Raw genomic sequence first — 16,317 nt, 5'->3', positions numbered from 1 at the left:
CTGGGGAGCACCTGAATCATAAGATCGACTCCACTGCAGTGGAATTAGGCCTCACCCGACAGGTTAATGTTCTGGAGGTCACAGTGTAGTCGTTGGCACCAGCTGTTCTATCTGCAGATCACAGCCATGCAGAATTGAAGACTCAAACATGGAGGGAGGGTGCTCAGCTAAATGATCAGGAGGGGAGGACCTGCCGGAACAATGTCCGAGTTTTGCCTCCCGGAGCAAGCTGAGGGTGACTCTACAGTATGCTGGCCTTCTTGGAAGACTGGCTTCAGTAGGTGGTAGCCCTGGAGGGCTTATCCAAATTCTATGCCCTGGAGTGAGCTCATCAGGTGACAGCACAGCTGCCCCACCCTGGGACTCTACTTCTCTTGGTGGAGGTCCACTTTCTGCATTTTCGAGACCGGAACTATTTGCTCCAGTGGGCCTCTGATCATGGTCCCTTTGTGGTGGACAATGCCAAAGCGACTGTATATTCTGACTTCACCCTCCAAATACAGACTCGGAGGGAGTCGTTCCTTGCAGTTAAGAAAAGAATGCTTGAATTGGAGCTGCTTTATTTTCTGATGTTCCCGGCCCAGAGTCCAGACAGAGGATCGGTGCACTTTTTCATGGACCTGCCTGCGGTGTGAGCTTGGCTGGAATTATATGGCCCGGGAGGGTATGGAACGCACACTGGATGAAAGAGAGAAACTGTTTCCCTTGGTTGAACATTTGTGGCAATTTGATTATAGAGCTTATTTGGCCATGCCCCACACTCAGAGGAACAAGTCGAGCAGAATGCTTGTGTGGCTCCTGCAGAATGTGGGTCAGGGCATACTATTTCACAGGTGTGAGATATTTCAGGACAAGATGCCTTTACACAAGGAGGAGATGAATAAAGCATTCCTCCATTGTTATGGAGACTTATACTCTGCAAGGACTGGGTGTAGTGAGGTAGATACATTAAATTACATTGCAGATTCCTATCCAGTGACCCTGGACCCTGCAGTAGTGGCTCAATTGGGTGCGGATATAACTGAGCAGGAGGGGAGGGTGCAATTAAAGACGTGGCAAGAGGCAACGTCCCTGGGTTAGATTGCTTGCCCATAGAATTCTATGCTATGTATGCTGTGGACCTCGTCCCTAAGCTTGTAGTCCTCTTTAATGACTCACGGGGAGAGTACTCCCTCCTACCATTGTGTCCCTGCGTAAGAAGGATAAGGATCCATTTCTTCTCGATTTGTAGAGCCCCCTTTCGATGTTTAACGTCGACTATAAGATCCGGAACAAAATTCAGGCAAACCATTTCCCATTGTGATCCGTGGACCACCCCGACCAAATCGGTTTCATTCCTACTCATAGACCATGCCCAACATTCGTCAGCTGTTTTTAGGTCTGGACCAGCTCCTGCCGGATACTCTAGTCATTTCTGTGGATATTCAGAAGGCGTTTGACTCACTCCTCTGGGAGCACTTTGCTTGGCATGGGAGTTGGGTTGGACTTCGTAAAATGGACAAAGCTTTTATACACTAGCCTGTTGTACCGGGTTCACACTGGCTCTATGATTTTAGAGGTGTACCCAGTGGAATGGGGCACCAGACAGGGTTGCCCTTTGTCTCCTTTGTTGTTCGTCCTGGCGTTGGAGCCATTTGCCTGAACAGTCTGACAGGGTGGCACTACCCGGGGTTTTAACTTTCATCCAATTGCCTTTATCTCTCCTTATAAATTGATGACATGTTCCTGTATGTGAGGTGGGAGGACTCATCTTGGGGGATCTGTGGCTCGATTGACAGATTTCTGGCACTACTCCGGTCTTGAGATGAACTGGTGCAAATTTTGTATCTACCTTCCCTAGGGCGATCAATTGGGGTGCAGGCCCATCCTGGCTACCCAAACTTGTGGTGGGAAACAAGCACTATTTATTATTTGCAAGTGCCCATCTACCGCACACAGGATATGCTTTACAAGGGCAACTTTCATCGCGCAATTGCCACCCTCTGGCACTCGGTAGACTATGAACCACCCTGCCATTGTTGGTGGGTGGCCAGGTGGCAGCCTCTAAAATTGTGGTGCTGCCCCACCTCCTCTATTTGTTTGCAGCCCTCCAAGTGGTGCTCCCATGGAAGTTCTTCCAGGAGCTGGATGGCATTCTATTGACACTATATTGTGGTTGTTAGAAATGGGTCTTTGGTTGGCAGTCAGTTCACCCTCTGTCCAAACAAGGTCCCTCACTCTAGTCAGAGTAAAGAAGAATCACCCTCAGTTAACCCCCACTCACCCCCTTGGTAGCTTGGCACGAGCAGGCCGGCCTAACTTCAGAAGCAATGTTTAAAGTATTTGTACCAACACACACAGTAATACAGTGAAACACTACAAAACTGACATCACAACAGTTTAGAAAAATAGTTAATATTTATCTAACTCAAACAAGACCAAAACGACAAAAATCCAACATAGACAAGTCAAGATATGAATTTTAAACAGAATAAGAGTCTTAATCCTTAGATAACAGTGAGAATGCTGTTGGTACACAAAGTACCTGGGTAGCATAAAAAATAAAGCCACACGAGCGAGCGTGAGTTGAAAAAGGCCAGCGATGTGTTGAGTTCTCACTTGCAAATGAGACTGTGCATTTTTCCTTTTCTGGTCAGGTCGGCGAGCGTGGTTTCTTTTCTCCCGCAAGAGAAGGATGCGTAGATTCCCAGATGGGCATCTCGGGTCGGGTGGGGGAGGCTTTGTGTTGGTTCTTCGCACCCAGCGATGGTGCGTTGAAATCCGGTCGCGTGGTGTCAGGAAACCGTGCTGTGTGGTGCTTGCGACGCCAACAGCAGCCGATGTAGGTGCTGCGCATCGTTTCTCCAGCCGCAATGCATCCATCTCTCAGCCGCGATGCAGGTGGAATGTCAATTTTAGCTGTGAGGCCGGTGGAGCGTCATTTATCAGCCACGTTGCGGTGGTGCATTGAAAGTTTTCCCCGCAAGGCAGTCTTTTCATGGACTGCTGTCCTTTCCCACCAGCTTCACCTTTCAAGGGGCCAGAGACAGGTTAGGGACCACTTGGTAGGGCAGGACTCTCAGCAGAGAGACCAGGTGCTGGCAGAGAGAAGTCTTTGATGTCACTGAGACTTCAAAAACAGAAGGCAAGCCCTTGGAGATTCCAGTGAGAAGTCACACAAAAGTACTTTGTGCTCTGTCAGACAGAAGCAGCTACTGCAGGCCAACCCAGCAAAGCACAGTCACAGGCAAAGGGGCTCTTCAGCTCTTCTCCCGCGCAGAGGTTCCTCTTGGTTCCAGAAGTAATCTGATTTTCAGGGATTTTGGGTCCACTACTTATACCCCTTTCTGCCTTTGAAGTAGGGCCTACTTCAAAGGAAAGTCTCTGTTGTTCACAAGATCCTGCCTTGCACAACAGAGGCACAGCTCTTTCAGGTGTAAGTGACCACTGCTCCCCTCCTGCCCAGATGGCCCATCAGGATATGCAGGCTACACCCCAGCTCCCTTTGCACCTCTCTGCTAGACAGTGACACAAACAGCCCAACTGTCAAACTGACCCAGACAGGGAATCCACAAACAGGCAGAGTCACAAAATGGTTCAAGCAAGAAAATGCCTACTTTCTAAAATTCTAAAAATAGCATTTTCAAACACATGATCTACAAACAACCTTTACCAAAAGCCTAAGCTCCATATTTCTATCTTCTCCCACAGGGAATCTGCACTTTAATAATATGTAAAGGCAGCCCCCATATTAACCTATGAGAGAGATGGGCATTGCAACAGTGAAACTGAATTTGGCAGTATGTCACTGTTAGGACATGTAAAATACATCAATGCATGTTCCACCTTGAACTTACACAGCAGCCTGCCAATGGAGCTACCCAGGGCCTAACTTAGGTGTGCCTTACATGTATAAAAAGGGAAGGTTTAGGCCTGGCAAGTGGGTATACTTGCCAAGTCGAACTGGCAGTTTAAAACTACACACACAGACACTGCAGAGGCAGGTCTGAGACATGTTTACAGGGCTACTTGTGTGGGTGGCACAACCAGTGCTGCAGGCCCACTAGTAGCATTTGATTTACAGGCCCTGGGCACCTCCAGTGCACTTTACTAGGGACTTACTAGTACATCAAATATGCCAATCATGGATAAGCCAATTCACACAGATAATTTACACATAGAACACTTACACTTTAGCACTGTTCAGCAGTAGTAAAGTGTCCAGAGCAAACAAAACAGCAAAATCAGAGTCCAGCACACAGAAACAACCTGGAAAGCAAAGGCAAAAAGTTAGGGGAGGCCACGCCAAGGATGGCAAGTCTAACAGGGGTACCTCGCCGCATTGTTTGGCACTGCAGAATCTGAACCTGCCAGTCTCTGATGGCCGCCTAACTGCGCCTGCCTTTGAATTGTATTATTTAGCGGCACAGCTGCAGTGGGTGGCGCACTGGAGGTCTACGTTATAGAACGATGTAGGCCATCAGGAGCGAGGGCCACCATCCAAAAGTTCAGTAGACTAGCCTTTTGATGGAGCCCACACATGCTTCCATGGTTTGAAATATGAATGCATTGATTCGAACGGCACACTTCTTTTGGGTTAGAGCACTCCAGAGAACGTGCACTAAATTACCGTTTACATGCAAGCTGTTGTTGCTGGCTGCCTGGCGCTGGGTGTTGTGGGGGGGTTGGTCAGAGGTCAACCAGTGTGCTGAAGCAGGGATCACTATAATGAGTGATTTATTTGTGGAGGGTGAGGAGTGTCCTTTCCTTGAACTACAGGAGACATATGACTTCCCAGTAAGGCACTTTCTGCTTCACAGAGCCATCTGGAATGGGGTGCATGAAAGGCGGGGCAAAGGTGCTCCGGCACCGCCAGAACACTAATACTTGCGGCTCCCTTTTCTTGTCATGGGGCAGACGAGTACAGTCACGTTGGGTGCTGTTGAAGGGGATGCAGCGGGACCTGATGTGCCTCCATCAACAATGGGGGAAGCACTTGGGGACACCGCTGTCTGACTCAGCTTGGAGATAAGCACTGGAGCTCCCTCCCAAGGAATCTAGAAATGCCTGCTTCAAGCTTATTCAGTTCTACCATCTACACAGGGCCTACGTCACCCCCGTCAAATACATGCCATGTTCCCTGGTGCTGAGTCGGCCTGTCCTAGGTGCTGTGCGGATGATGCAGTTTTTCCGCATGGAGTGGTCCTGCCTGACATTGCTCCCATACTGGACCACCATCCTCCATGTCGTTTGCCGGGCTATGGACCACAGCCTTGAACTCAGTCCCCAACTGTGTTTGTTGGGCTTACATGATCGTAGTGCATCTCAAATGGTAAAAGAAATTCATGGACTTGGCACAAATTTCTACCTGCAACTGACAACGAGCTGGTAATCAGCCTGCGGCCCTGATGAGTATAGATGGGGATTAGAGTTGGCGGAGTGTGGGAGAGAGGCAACCTGGGGGGGGGAAGAGTAGAGGTGTATGCAAGGTGCTTATCCTACCCGCTTGGTATGCCATCTTGATGGCGTGCCCCAGGCTTAGCTCTAGCGGACGAATCGTGGAGGTCGAACCGCTCGCGAGGGCTCCCCGCTGCTGTCATGACAGGAGGAGTGGTGCTAGTCCAGGGAGAGTCTTCTTGATTCGTTTGATGTGTGATGATGTGACTGGCTCCAGGCTCTCAGATGGGTACAAATGTGAGGATGGGTATGTGGGGCCCCGGATCACTTGGACAGAGAGGATTTCACTCACTGCCACAGTATATGGATTCTGCCCACTGAGGCCCCCCTGTGGCTTCCCTTTTTTACCTTTGGTCTGTCAGACCTATATCTCCAGTCACATTATTGTAATGTGTACTGCTGTTACCCAAGCATCTGCATACCTGTAATACCCCACCGTGATGCGTTTTGTTTGAAGAAAATGCACATAAAAATATATTTACAGAAAAAGTAAGTTAGCTTATGGCAATTGGCTATACGTCAACCAAACATGCATATTTTAAGGTCTTGCCATTGGCACGGAGGTCTGGTTATCATTGAAAAACCAGCAGCATTGGCCCAAACCTTTTGGGCGACTATACAAAAAAAAAAAAAAAAAAAAAAGAGGCATTTCCTTAAAGGCCATGAGTCTTCTATACTGCCACCCGAGAGCTGAAACCTTAGCATTTCACAAAATCGTATAAACAGGGTACACTTCCTATGAAAATCAGGGGGGGTTACTTAGCATATGTAGTTCCCAATTAGGTCACAGGAAGTGACATTACAATAACTAATGTGATATACAATATTCCACACATAAAATTGAACTGGCCTATTTTACAAATGCAAAAACTTAACATGATTATTCAGGAACATGAAAAGAATATTTGTTGGTTTCTTTCACTTTGAATAAACCATATGTAGGTGTTTTTGCATAGTAATGTGTAATGGATACTAATTTTAAACAGACATGCGACACTTAGCAAAACATCTTTTAACTGCTATTTAGACAGTAAAACAAATGTGTTGGGTGAATGTTTTTTTTTAACTGTAAAGCTTGATGTTATTAAATGTTTGTTTTCTGCAGGGGTTATTTATTCAGCTTCAAAGAGCTAACATCTGCACATTGCAGTTCATTAGGCATCAGTAGGGTTAATAGTGTGAAGTTCTCAGTGACTTCCCAGATGAGAGATTTAAAAATAGCCTATCAATGTCTCTCTTACAAATAAAGGCGATGCTACCAGTGTGAAGGGTTTTAAAATATTGAGGCCTGGTTGCATGTTGTTTGTAGATACAAGCAACTGCAGTGCTGGAGCACAAGGTGACATCTGTCAGCCTCCTTTGGGCTTGGGCAAGGGTACGGACTCTCTCTCGAACATACACCTGTGGGTCCGTGCATCCCCGACTTGTGCACCACTTACAGAGCTGGCTCCTCACATTAGCATAATCATATGAAACAGAACACTGCTGTAGACGTCCAGAGATCCTCCCATGCCTGCATCTATCCTCATAAGTTTCTGCAACATCTCTACTTAATGTATAGTTACAAGTTCAACACATCACGACTGGAGTACTTCATGCATGCTCAAACACCACACCAACCAAGGGCCAGACAGGAAACTAAAATCAGCCCAAACATGTTTAAACTAGCCCCATGCTAGAAGAGGCCACGAGTAGAATTGGAGAACACGACGGGTTTTATGGTTGAGCCTGGCAGGCGCTTCACCTCTGAAAGTAGCACCGTAGCTTGCAGCCCACTGGAAAAATACAAGAATGTCCAGAGCTGCCCTGCACACACCACCTTCTGCATATGCCAAACTACAACAACGCACCCTTTCAACCACACCCTACAACGGTCCCTCCCGATATGGCGGCGCTTTGTGAAGTCGTTAGGGGTAGGAAGCAATGCACACATTTTAACTGTACAAATAGGTAACTTGGCCTCCGTCTCCTGCCGGCCTCTTGCGAACTCTACTCCACCATACCTTCACACCTGTACTTTCACCAATGGCCCACCCTTACATACCAGGATCACTCTCACAATGGTACTACACCTGGTCTATCGGCCTTCTACTCGTGGCTATCAGTTCACCAGATTTTGTTTTTTTCATTTTGCAGTTTTGTATACCGTGAATTCGACTTAAAGGTTTTGGAGCGCTTTACACGAGCACCAGTAACCGTACACAAGGGCACTATATTTATTTTGCCTGTTTTTTTGGGGCACGGGGTGATGAAGTGACTTGCCCAGCACCACTCGATGTTCAGGGGTCACCGAGACTCGAACCCGGTTCTCCTGGTCCAAGGTCGACAGACCTGCCCATTACACCACAACCTCTTCAGATTGTGGTTAAGCTATTTATCAATTACCTCATAGTGCAACGTGTTGGTTTTACAAACCCAGCTGCATAATAATCTCTATTCCAAATTAGAAAAAATGGTATTCCCCATTAGTCAAAACACTACGCAGACACACTGAAACCCTCAAAAACAGAATTTCAAAAGAAAAGCAGAAGCTGCGTTTCAACAAATTCAAAATGCGGAACAAACCTTTTTTTTTATTTTTTTAGCGCTGCTAGTCTAAAATTAATTCCTTGCTCGACCTTACTTACAAACTTCAACCTAAAACATTGACAACATCTATTTTAAATTGGTTGTCCTTTTAACAAACACCATTTATCTAATATTACTTTTGTTTGGTTTCTCGGTTTAGGTTTCTTTTTTTAATTAAATTTAAAAAAAATGTCTGCTCCGTGATTTGAGTTTATGTTGGGAGGATAAGGACGCATTTGATGGGTGGGAAAAATCTGTTTAAAAGTGCATACTCCAGCATGATGAAGCCCCACCAATCCTCCCCAGAGCCTCCCCTTTCCAATACCAAGAACACCAGCATTGAGTTTGAGACATTATTGACAAGTGAATGGCGCTGTGAAAAGGGAGGGTAATGTGAATTGTAAGATTAAAACAACCCAATCTATTGATCTTATCTAGACAGTTGTTACATTTTATGCAATTTGTCACAATAGGTAGGTCGATGTTTCATCCCAAAGTCAAATTTCCCTCAAACTCATCACCAGGATATAGGAACTCTTAAAATCTGTGTTCAAACTTTTGGTTATGGGTTTAAATAACAACAATTTGCTTCAACATTCCTTCCTTCCAGCATAGAACCATTAAGTTGGGTAATTGTAACAGATGGTAAGACTAGCAGAATTTATAAACTGTACCATTATTATACTACAAGTCATCCGAAACACACAAATAGAAGACTTTTAGGGGCCCCTCCGCCGAGTGGGTATTAAACTTCATCGCCATGTGATGCAGCTCTCCAATCTGTCTACATTATGTGTACATAGAAGAGGCTAAACTTATCTATTAAGCACATATATTTTTAAGAACATCATGGTGATTTCTAGGTATGAGGCTTTATACTCTAGATCTAAGAAACAAACACTGTGCGTGATGCACAGAGCATTGTACTCCCCTCCAAAGTTACTGCAACTCTCCCATCACTGAAATATTGATGTGTTGCATTTCAAGTGCACATGCAGCTTCCTGTGTCCTTCCCTACAGAGTGACATCTTGCGAGACCTGTGACTCAGACAACAGAGTGAGCACCATTATTCAGAGGGCGGCGGCTTTGTGTGCATGCTCCCGCTGCCGCCCCGCTACACTACATATGGTCTATTGGTGACGGAATAACTGTTGGCTTCCTCTAGCCTCAGGAAGTTGAGTTGATGGAGCAGGTGAGAATAATACAGCTTCCTACCACTCCGCACAAGTTACAGGTCTTGTTTGCTAAGCGGATGGATAACCCTGCATGAACACTTCTTCGATTAGAATTTTCTGAGAGCCTGGAGAGGAAGGATGTCTCCTAAAGAATATGGCACAGAAGACCACAACTGATGCTACCATAGAGATGGAGGGTGGGGAAGGGGTCGTCCTCCATTTTAATACTATTTAAGTGCAGTATTTTGGGCAGGAGGCACACAGTACTAAATAGCAACATAAATGAGTTGATTCAAAGGTGCATGTACAGTGCAGAAAGGAGCTAGAACGAAAAAAGAGGATCTACTAAAATGATGAGGTCAATTAACTTATTATGAAAAAGTTCTAAAGGATACTAATGCAGAGGCAGCTAAAGTGCATCCATGTAAGTGGAAGCCAAGGATAAGGAAGAGCAATGCCAGGGATAGGCCTGCACTACCACAAGGAGCCTCGTGAGCCGGCTATAAACGCTAATCAACCAATCACATATAAAATGAAACCTAGGTGGCCTCACGCTAAGCCTGATCAATTTCCAGCCAGAATGTTCTGTAAAAAAGTGTTAGGGCATCCTTGTAAGTCATTGTGTAGAGTTGTGACATAAACTAGGAATTAGTGCATGAGCGTTCCTAGTCTAAATCTGACATTTATGTCCCTTTTCTCTGTTGGCGATATCAGATCAAGAAATGGCTCACAGTCAGGTATTTTGTCAATCGGGCACGTTTCATAACCTCTTGCTTTTACTACATAAGCGCCCATTATTTCTTTTTCACCATTAGTAATGTGCCTTTATTCATATTCTCTGGGTTGTGCCATAGATCTAAGCAATCTATTGTCTTAAGAGTGTGCCCTATATCTAGAAGTCTAAACCAAAGAAACTCCTGCAATTCTGGATTCTCAAAATGTCCTTTAGGCTCTTCTGGAACTCTGCGAGGGCAGGAGTGAACCAGACTCATAACCAATAACCTACTGGGTGGAAGGAAATGAGATCAGCTAATGATGTAATTCTCAGTTCAACTTCCCTGTGTGTCCCTAAATTTTGGCACCACAGGAACTAACTGCCACCACTTTGGTTTTATGCGCAGTTAGTGCTGGCTTTATTAGGCGATGTTTGCAAATCCCTGAACCGCTTCAGCCTGTTGGGATAAAATCACTTTGGAATTGGTTACTTGGGCACCCCTGTGAAGCTGGTCATCGAAGTGAATACCCAAGTAATCATAGGTTTTAATCTGCTTTGTTGGTATCCCATAGATCTTGAAGGTCGATTTTAGGTTGGCTCTTATTATCATAAACTTTATTTTCTGTATATCGATTGTTAATTTCCTTGTTTTACAAAAAAAGGTTGAAGCCTTCCAGCAATCAATGCATTGACAGCTCTCTGCATGCCAGGATGACTGCATCATCTGCAAACATTAGGATCAAGGATCAGAAGATGCTCATTCCCTAGTATGGTTACATCAAGGCCAAGATAGCTAAGAGACTTCCCCATGCCACTGATATAGATGTTGAATTAAGTTGGGGCTAGAACGCATCCCTGCCCGACTCCTTCTTGTATACCAAACGTGGACATACGTTCACCTTTGTGTCCGTATTTCACTGCTGCTGTTTTGCCAGTGTGGAGGTTGATTAGGAAAATTATTACATATTTGAGGGCAGCTTGTTCCTCCATGATACGCCAAAGTGTTGTCAAATATCGTGGAATTTCAGGAGACCTTCATACTTCAAGAAGATCATGTATAATAGCAGAACTTGGTCAATTGTGCTCTACTTTATGTGAATACCAGCTTGGAGATGAGATATTATGCGGCTGTCCTCCATTCAAGACTCCAGCTGGGGGAACAGCAACTTTCCGAATAGTTTGCCTACACTGCCCAGTAACTAAAATGGGCAATAATAGGTGGGGATCGCCTCTCCTCCCTTTTTTGTGAATTGGAACTATTACAAGGATCTCCAGGAGTCTGGAACCACACCTTCTGCCAGTATGGCACTGAATGCTGCTGTCAAAGGACCCAGCCAGGCGTCCAAGCTGGTTTGGAACATGTCAACTGGCAACTTACCTGGCCTGGAGCATTCCCCAATTTTTGATGTTGGACGGCCTGAGCTATTTCCATCTTACTAAATGCGATTTCTTCATGATGGTAGTTGCACGGGGAGGCTATTGGTTCTTTTGAGCTCCATGCACATCCTTTTCTGTGATTCCCAGATCAGCCTCCGAGGGCTCTTGATATAGTAAGGCAAAACATTTCAGCCATATTGTGAGGATAATGTTGGCTCCGAGATTCCTAGCGGGTCCTGCGCAGCCCCAGCCGATGATTTCCCATACCTTTTTTTGTGTCCTTTAGGTCGATTGTGTCTTATAAAGTTTTCCAGGCCTTGGTGCACTGATTTTTCTCCTTATGTATTATGATGCGTTTACGAGCCCTCTGGGTTCCAGCAGCTATGCTTCAACCCTCCGAGGTAGTCTTTATTTAAAAGGGCTGCACTAAGCTCTTTCTTTTTTTCACAGCAACCCTTGTCGTAACAATTAAGGTAGGAATCTTGCAGTGTTATTACCCCACTTTCTTTGTAGTCCAGTAATCCTTCATTGGTAGCTTTAAGCAACAGCTTGAAAGATTGGACTGTCTCAGCGCCTAAAGCTTTAGCCCTCATACTCAATTGTACATATAATGCAGTCCACTGCAGATTAGTGAAGAAATCTACTGATTCCCATTTCATGGGCACTCTGGATAATTTCTTCCTGTTTCCATTCAAGCTTATTTTGCAGGTGTCTACAGATTCTATCTGGTGCCATTTCTTAATCTGAGTTTCTATAAGATGAAGCACAAGGTGGCGTGGACGTGACCGCCTTTCTATTCTCTCTGCGAATCACATATCGGTTACAGATTCCATTCCAAGCTTCCAAATTGATCATTAAGCAATCAATAGCACTAGCACGCTTCCCTATGCAAAATGATGGTTTTGGAGCTTTGTTGAGGTGGTTCGGCCATTCAGTGGTCTCAAACACACAATTAAGATGATCATACTTAATAGTTTTTTGTTTCTCTGTAGCTCTTAGAAGAGGGAAATGGAAGCCCCCAGGCATGGTCCTCTTTACCTGGCAGTCCTAAAGGACTTAGTGGAGGCTGGTGTTCGGGTCCCCACATAGTAGTAGTATTCTGGCGTGATTGTCAGAGTGCGAGTGGGTGGTGGTACTTTCCTGCCTTGGAGCAGACAGTAGCAAATGAAGAGATTTTAGAAACAGAGGCTCTGTCGTTCCTACATGGTGGTAGACAGCCGATGATGATGTCTATCACTCCTTTGCTTTTTTCCAACTTCAGATGTTAGATATTATTGTTTATGGAGGAGAATGCTGTTTTAGCGTTATCAGTGCAGGAGGCTTTGACCTAAATATGAAAGGCACCCTTTGTCCTCGCTCTTGGCTGGCTTGTGGCAGGTGTATTGAATTAAATGAACCACTATATTCTCTATTGCCCAATTTTCTTGCAGGCAACAGATGTCTTGCAGCGTCATGAGTGCTACCCAGTCCTTATCTTCAAACCTTTTGCCTAATCCAGCTATGCTTCAGTTTATTATCTGCATTGAGTTGGCTGCCGGATGGAGGGATCACTGTTCTTTCTATAAATAACTGCTTGATCACCACGCAGTGTCAATGAGATCCCACCCAAGATAATATTGCAGATTACTGGGAATAGCTGTGGCTTTGGGCTGTCTGCCTGGTATCGATTGTAGATCTGCCGCTGCGGCTTGCTTTAATGCCATATGGAAGCTTATTGTTTTTTGGTGGAAGGGGGTAAGAGGGACCAGATGCTCTTTTCCAAACTGCGTAGTGATCAGACCTTTATTCTGGGATGGGCTTTGATGCCTTTTGAGCCACACTAAGCCCGCCTGGTCCCTTACCACTGTGAAGCACTGAGGGGCCTGCATTCTTAGGCTACAAACCAACTTGGATTCCAAGAAAACGAAGTGGGCAGGTATGCAAAGGTCGCCCTGCGAGGTCACTAAGTGTACATGGGTGTGTGCATTTGGCATTTCCCTACCATGTCCTGGATGGGTGCTGTTTCAGGAGTCATGGCGGCTCAATCCCGAGTCACATTCCTAGATATGGAATTGAACAGAAAGACAACAGCGATACACAGACCTCAGACTGTCCAGCCCTAAATAACACCTTTCATCCCCTATGTCAAAAAGGAGCACCTTCTTGAAGCTGTAGGGACCAGGAGTTAAGAAGGACTATTAGGGACGTTTGGTATCAACCGGTTCCTACTTCTCTACATCCCCTATATATCCTGAAGCCATTAAGTTTTTAACAGTTGTACGTGAACCATGGATCACATTGGCCAATTTTTGGAAGGTCTGTGTGCCTCATACCCCTGCCCCTAAAAAGTATTCTGTTATGCCATCGAGGAGTTCTGTCTACAGCAGTGTTGTAAGTGACCATTTGAGGGAGTGGGTCAAGTTAGGATATAGTTCCAGGGCCGGGTAGAGACACATTGGGCCTGATTACAACTTTGGAGGAGGTGTTAATCCGTCCCAAAAGTGACGGTAAAGTGACGGATATACCACCAGCCGTATTACGAGTCCATTATATCCTATGGAACTCATAATACGGCTGGTGGTATATCCGTCACATTTGGGATGGATTAACACCTCCTCCAAAGTTGTAATCAGGCCCATGGTGTTTTCGATGCTGGGGGTACAGGAATTGTTCGGCCTCAGGCATGGGAAGCTTACTCCTCCCAGAAATTACAGATTTCACCATCTTGAGATCACCCTGTGGGCATAAGTAACGACACCATGTGTGGCATCCCAATTTTCACTTACGTGAGTCATACATTATTATTAATTATACATGCCTGGCTCCGCTTTCTGTTGACTGAAAAATATATTAACAATCATGAGTTACACACAAAGGAGATTCGCACCACCGATATATTCTGGAGACCTGAGTACTAAGCACAGTTTCTCTCTACTGTGAATCTGTGTGATCTGAGGCAAATTATGCTGTAACAGACATCTGCCAAACGTGAGGCTAATTCAAGATAAGCAGATCATAGTAATTAGACAGAAAACTCAACAAGCACCTGACTGGAAGGGAGCTCTTGCCTTATCAAGAACTACTGCATAAAGAAACGTTACCCACTGCTGCAGAGCCATGCTGCTTGTCCAGCTGGCCACATCCGAGTTTGGCATCAGGGAGTTTATTGCATGTGTGCCTCGTGTTTAGAACTGCTGCAGAGATCCGAGGACGTGCTATCGCCTTTGCTATTTTCTCACCCCGTCCTGCGTTTTTTCCCCCAAAGAAACCCTCAAGCACAAGAAAATAAGTAATAAGTCAAGAGCAGAAAACTTGTTCTCGCCTAACATGAGGCAGCTTAAGATATGGGAGTAGAATATCAAAGTTGTTTCACTAGTTATGAGCCTACCTTGCATCCTGGGCGCTGCATTGATGCGGAATCTCCAGTGTTCTTAGCAGAGAAGAAGCCAGTAAGACTGTTTACTACGGTGTTTCCTGGACAAGTTTTGCTACTCTCTTTCCTAGAGACCTTTGCTTCTATGTTTCCTGGTGAACTTTTGGTACTCTCTTTCCCAGAGAATATTCGCTACTCTCTTCCCTAGAGAACATTTTCCATTTTCTTTCCTTGTGAACGTTTGCTACTCTTGTCCCTAGAGAACGCTTGCTGCCCTCATTCCAGGGGACGTTTGCTACTCTCTTTCCTGGAGAACGTTTGCTACTCTCCTTCCTGGGGACCGTTTGCTACCCTCTTTTCTGTTGCACTGGCAGTACAGTGCAGACGTAAAGTGTAGAGAATGCTGAGCCGTGAGGCTGTTTTTAGGCGCTACATTTGGCGAATTAAGTAACATAAACAAACACTAACAGGGGCAAAAAACTGTGCTGATTTTTACCATTTTTTGAGGGGGGGGGGGGTCGTATTCCTTACTCCCTTCGGTGTGATTTGTGTAAGACATGCAGAGAGGCCAAACCTCATGACGTTAACACTGCCTTTCATTCTCCCACGGTTGTTAAAACATGCAGTAATTTGACAGGAGGCTAATATTTGTAAAGCATGTAAGTTAAATAATACGGGCAAAAGTGCAATACACAGAAATATTTCAGATTTAAAGAACCCTTAACTTATTTGATAGTGTATACCTTTTAAAGCCAGGATTTCTCTGTTTCTTTCCCCCTGCCAGTAGGTAAATTACTCATTTTCAAAAAAGTGCATACCGGAACCGGCGCCTGTTCTAATTCTGCAGCAACCAGAAGAGAAATGCGTCTTTCCTGGTGCATAACTAAAATAAAAAAGAACACCAGGATGCACTTCCCTACATAAGATAATTATGGAAGGTGATTGTTGCAGGGACTCCGAATGATGGTTACGTAGCGGGGAGTACTCACAGGCATATCCATGGTTCCTGCTTGCACCAGCACGGCAGCTACCTTCGGGTTACCGTATCCCTCAGCCTCCGAAAGCAGCCAGGAAACTTTCGGTGCTCAGAGTAGCAGCCGTCACGTGAAACCCATCCCAAGTCACATGGGCAACGAAGGCATGCTGGGAGATGAAGTTAAAGACTAATTGCCTCGCCGGGACTGGTAGTCTTTAACCCCTCTGGACGCCTCAAGCAGTCAAAAACTGTCGCTTGAATGGGACCTAGTTTCAGTCTCCAAGGAAGCGTTTTTTTGTACGTGAGAATGAAACGTTTAATCGTAAATGCGTAGATAAACGTATTAGACTGATGTCGTCGCGACACTTCTTCCACAGGTGCATTGTATGCTTATAGTCGTAGTTTAGCAGGGCCGAATTTAGCGCTGGTGGCGCCCGGTACGACAATCTTTTTTTTTGCAGCCCCCCCCCCCACCCAATAGCCACCTCCTCGGATACCCTCACTACAAACGGCAAAAGGTGCCCCTCATCTCTCCATAGTCCCTCTCACGTACATTTCATTTGTTTTAAAGTGCTTGTAAAGGTTGGATTTACCAAGCCAAAGCTATCCCCATAAAATATAGTTCTGTTCTTTGCAGCAGGCACATTAACCCTCTGCTCTACTGTATGGCAAGTCAAAACTGCCACTAGACAAAAGGTCACATTGCTGGCGTCCTGG

General features: G+C 45.4%; 1 protein-coding gene across 1 annotated transcript in view; it reads right to left on the bottom strand.

The window, feature by feature from the left end:
- The window catches only part of SLC31A2 (solute carrier family 31 member 2), a 74,761-nt gene extending 59,012 nt beyond the window's left edge, over positions 1 to 15,749 (bottom strand). Inside the window, exon 1 of the mRNA XM_069241497.1 lies at positions 15,614 to 15,749. Coding sequence (XP_069097598.1) covers positions 15,614 to 15,625 — 12 coding nt within the window. The 5' untranslated portion in view covers positions 15,626 to 15,749. The remainder of the gene's footprint in view (positions 1 to 15,613) is intronic.
- Between the last annotated feature and the right edge of the window lie 568 nt (positions 15,750 to 16,317).

The sequence above is a fragment of the Pleurodeles waltl genome, chromosome 6, assembly GCF_031143425.1.
Source record: "Pleurodeles waltl isolate 20211129_DDA chromosome 6, aPleWal1.hap1.20221129, whole genome shotgun sequence".
Taxonomy (NCBI): domain Eukaryota; kingdom Metazoa; phylum Chordata; class Amphibia; order Caudata; family Salamandridae; genus Pleurodeles; species Pleurodeles waltl.
This window is presented reverse-complemented; position numbering and strand designations above follow the sequence as displayed.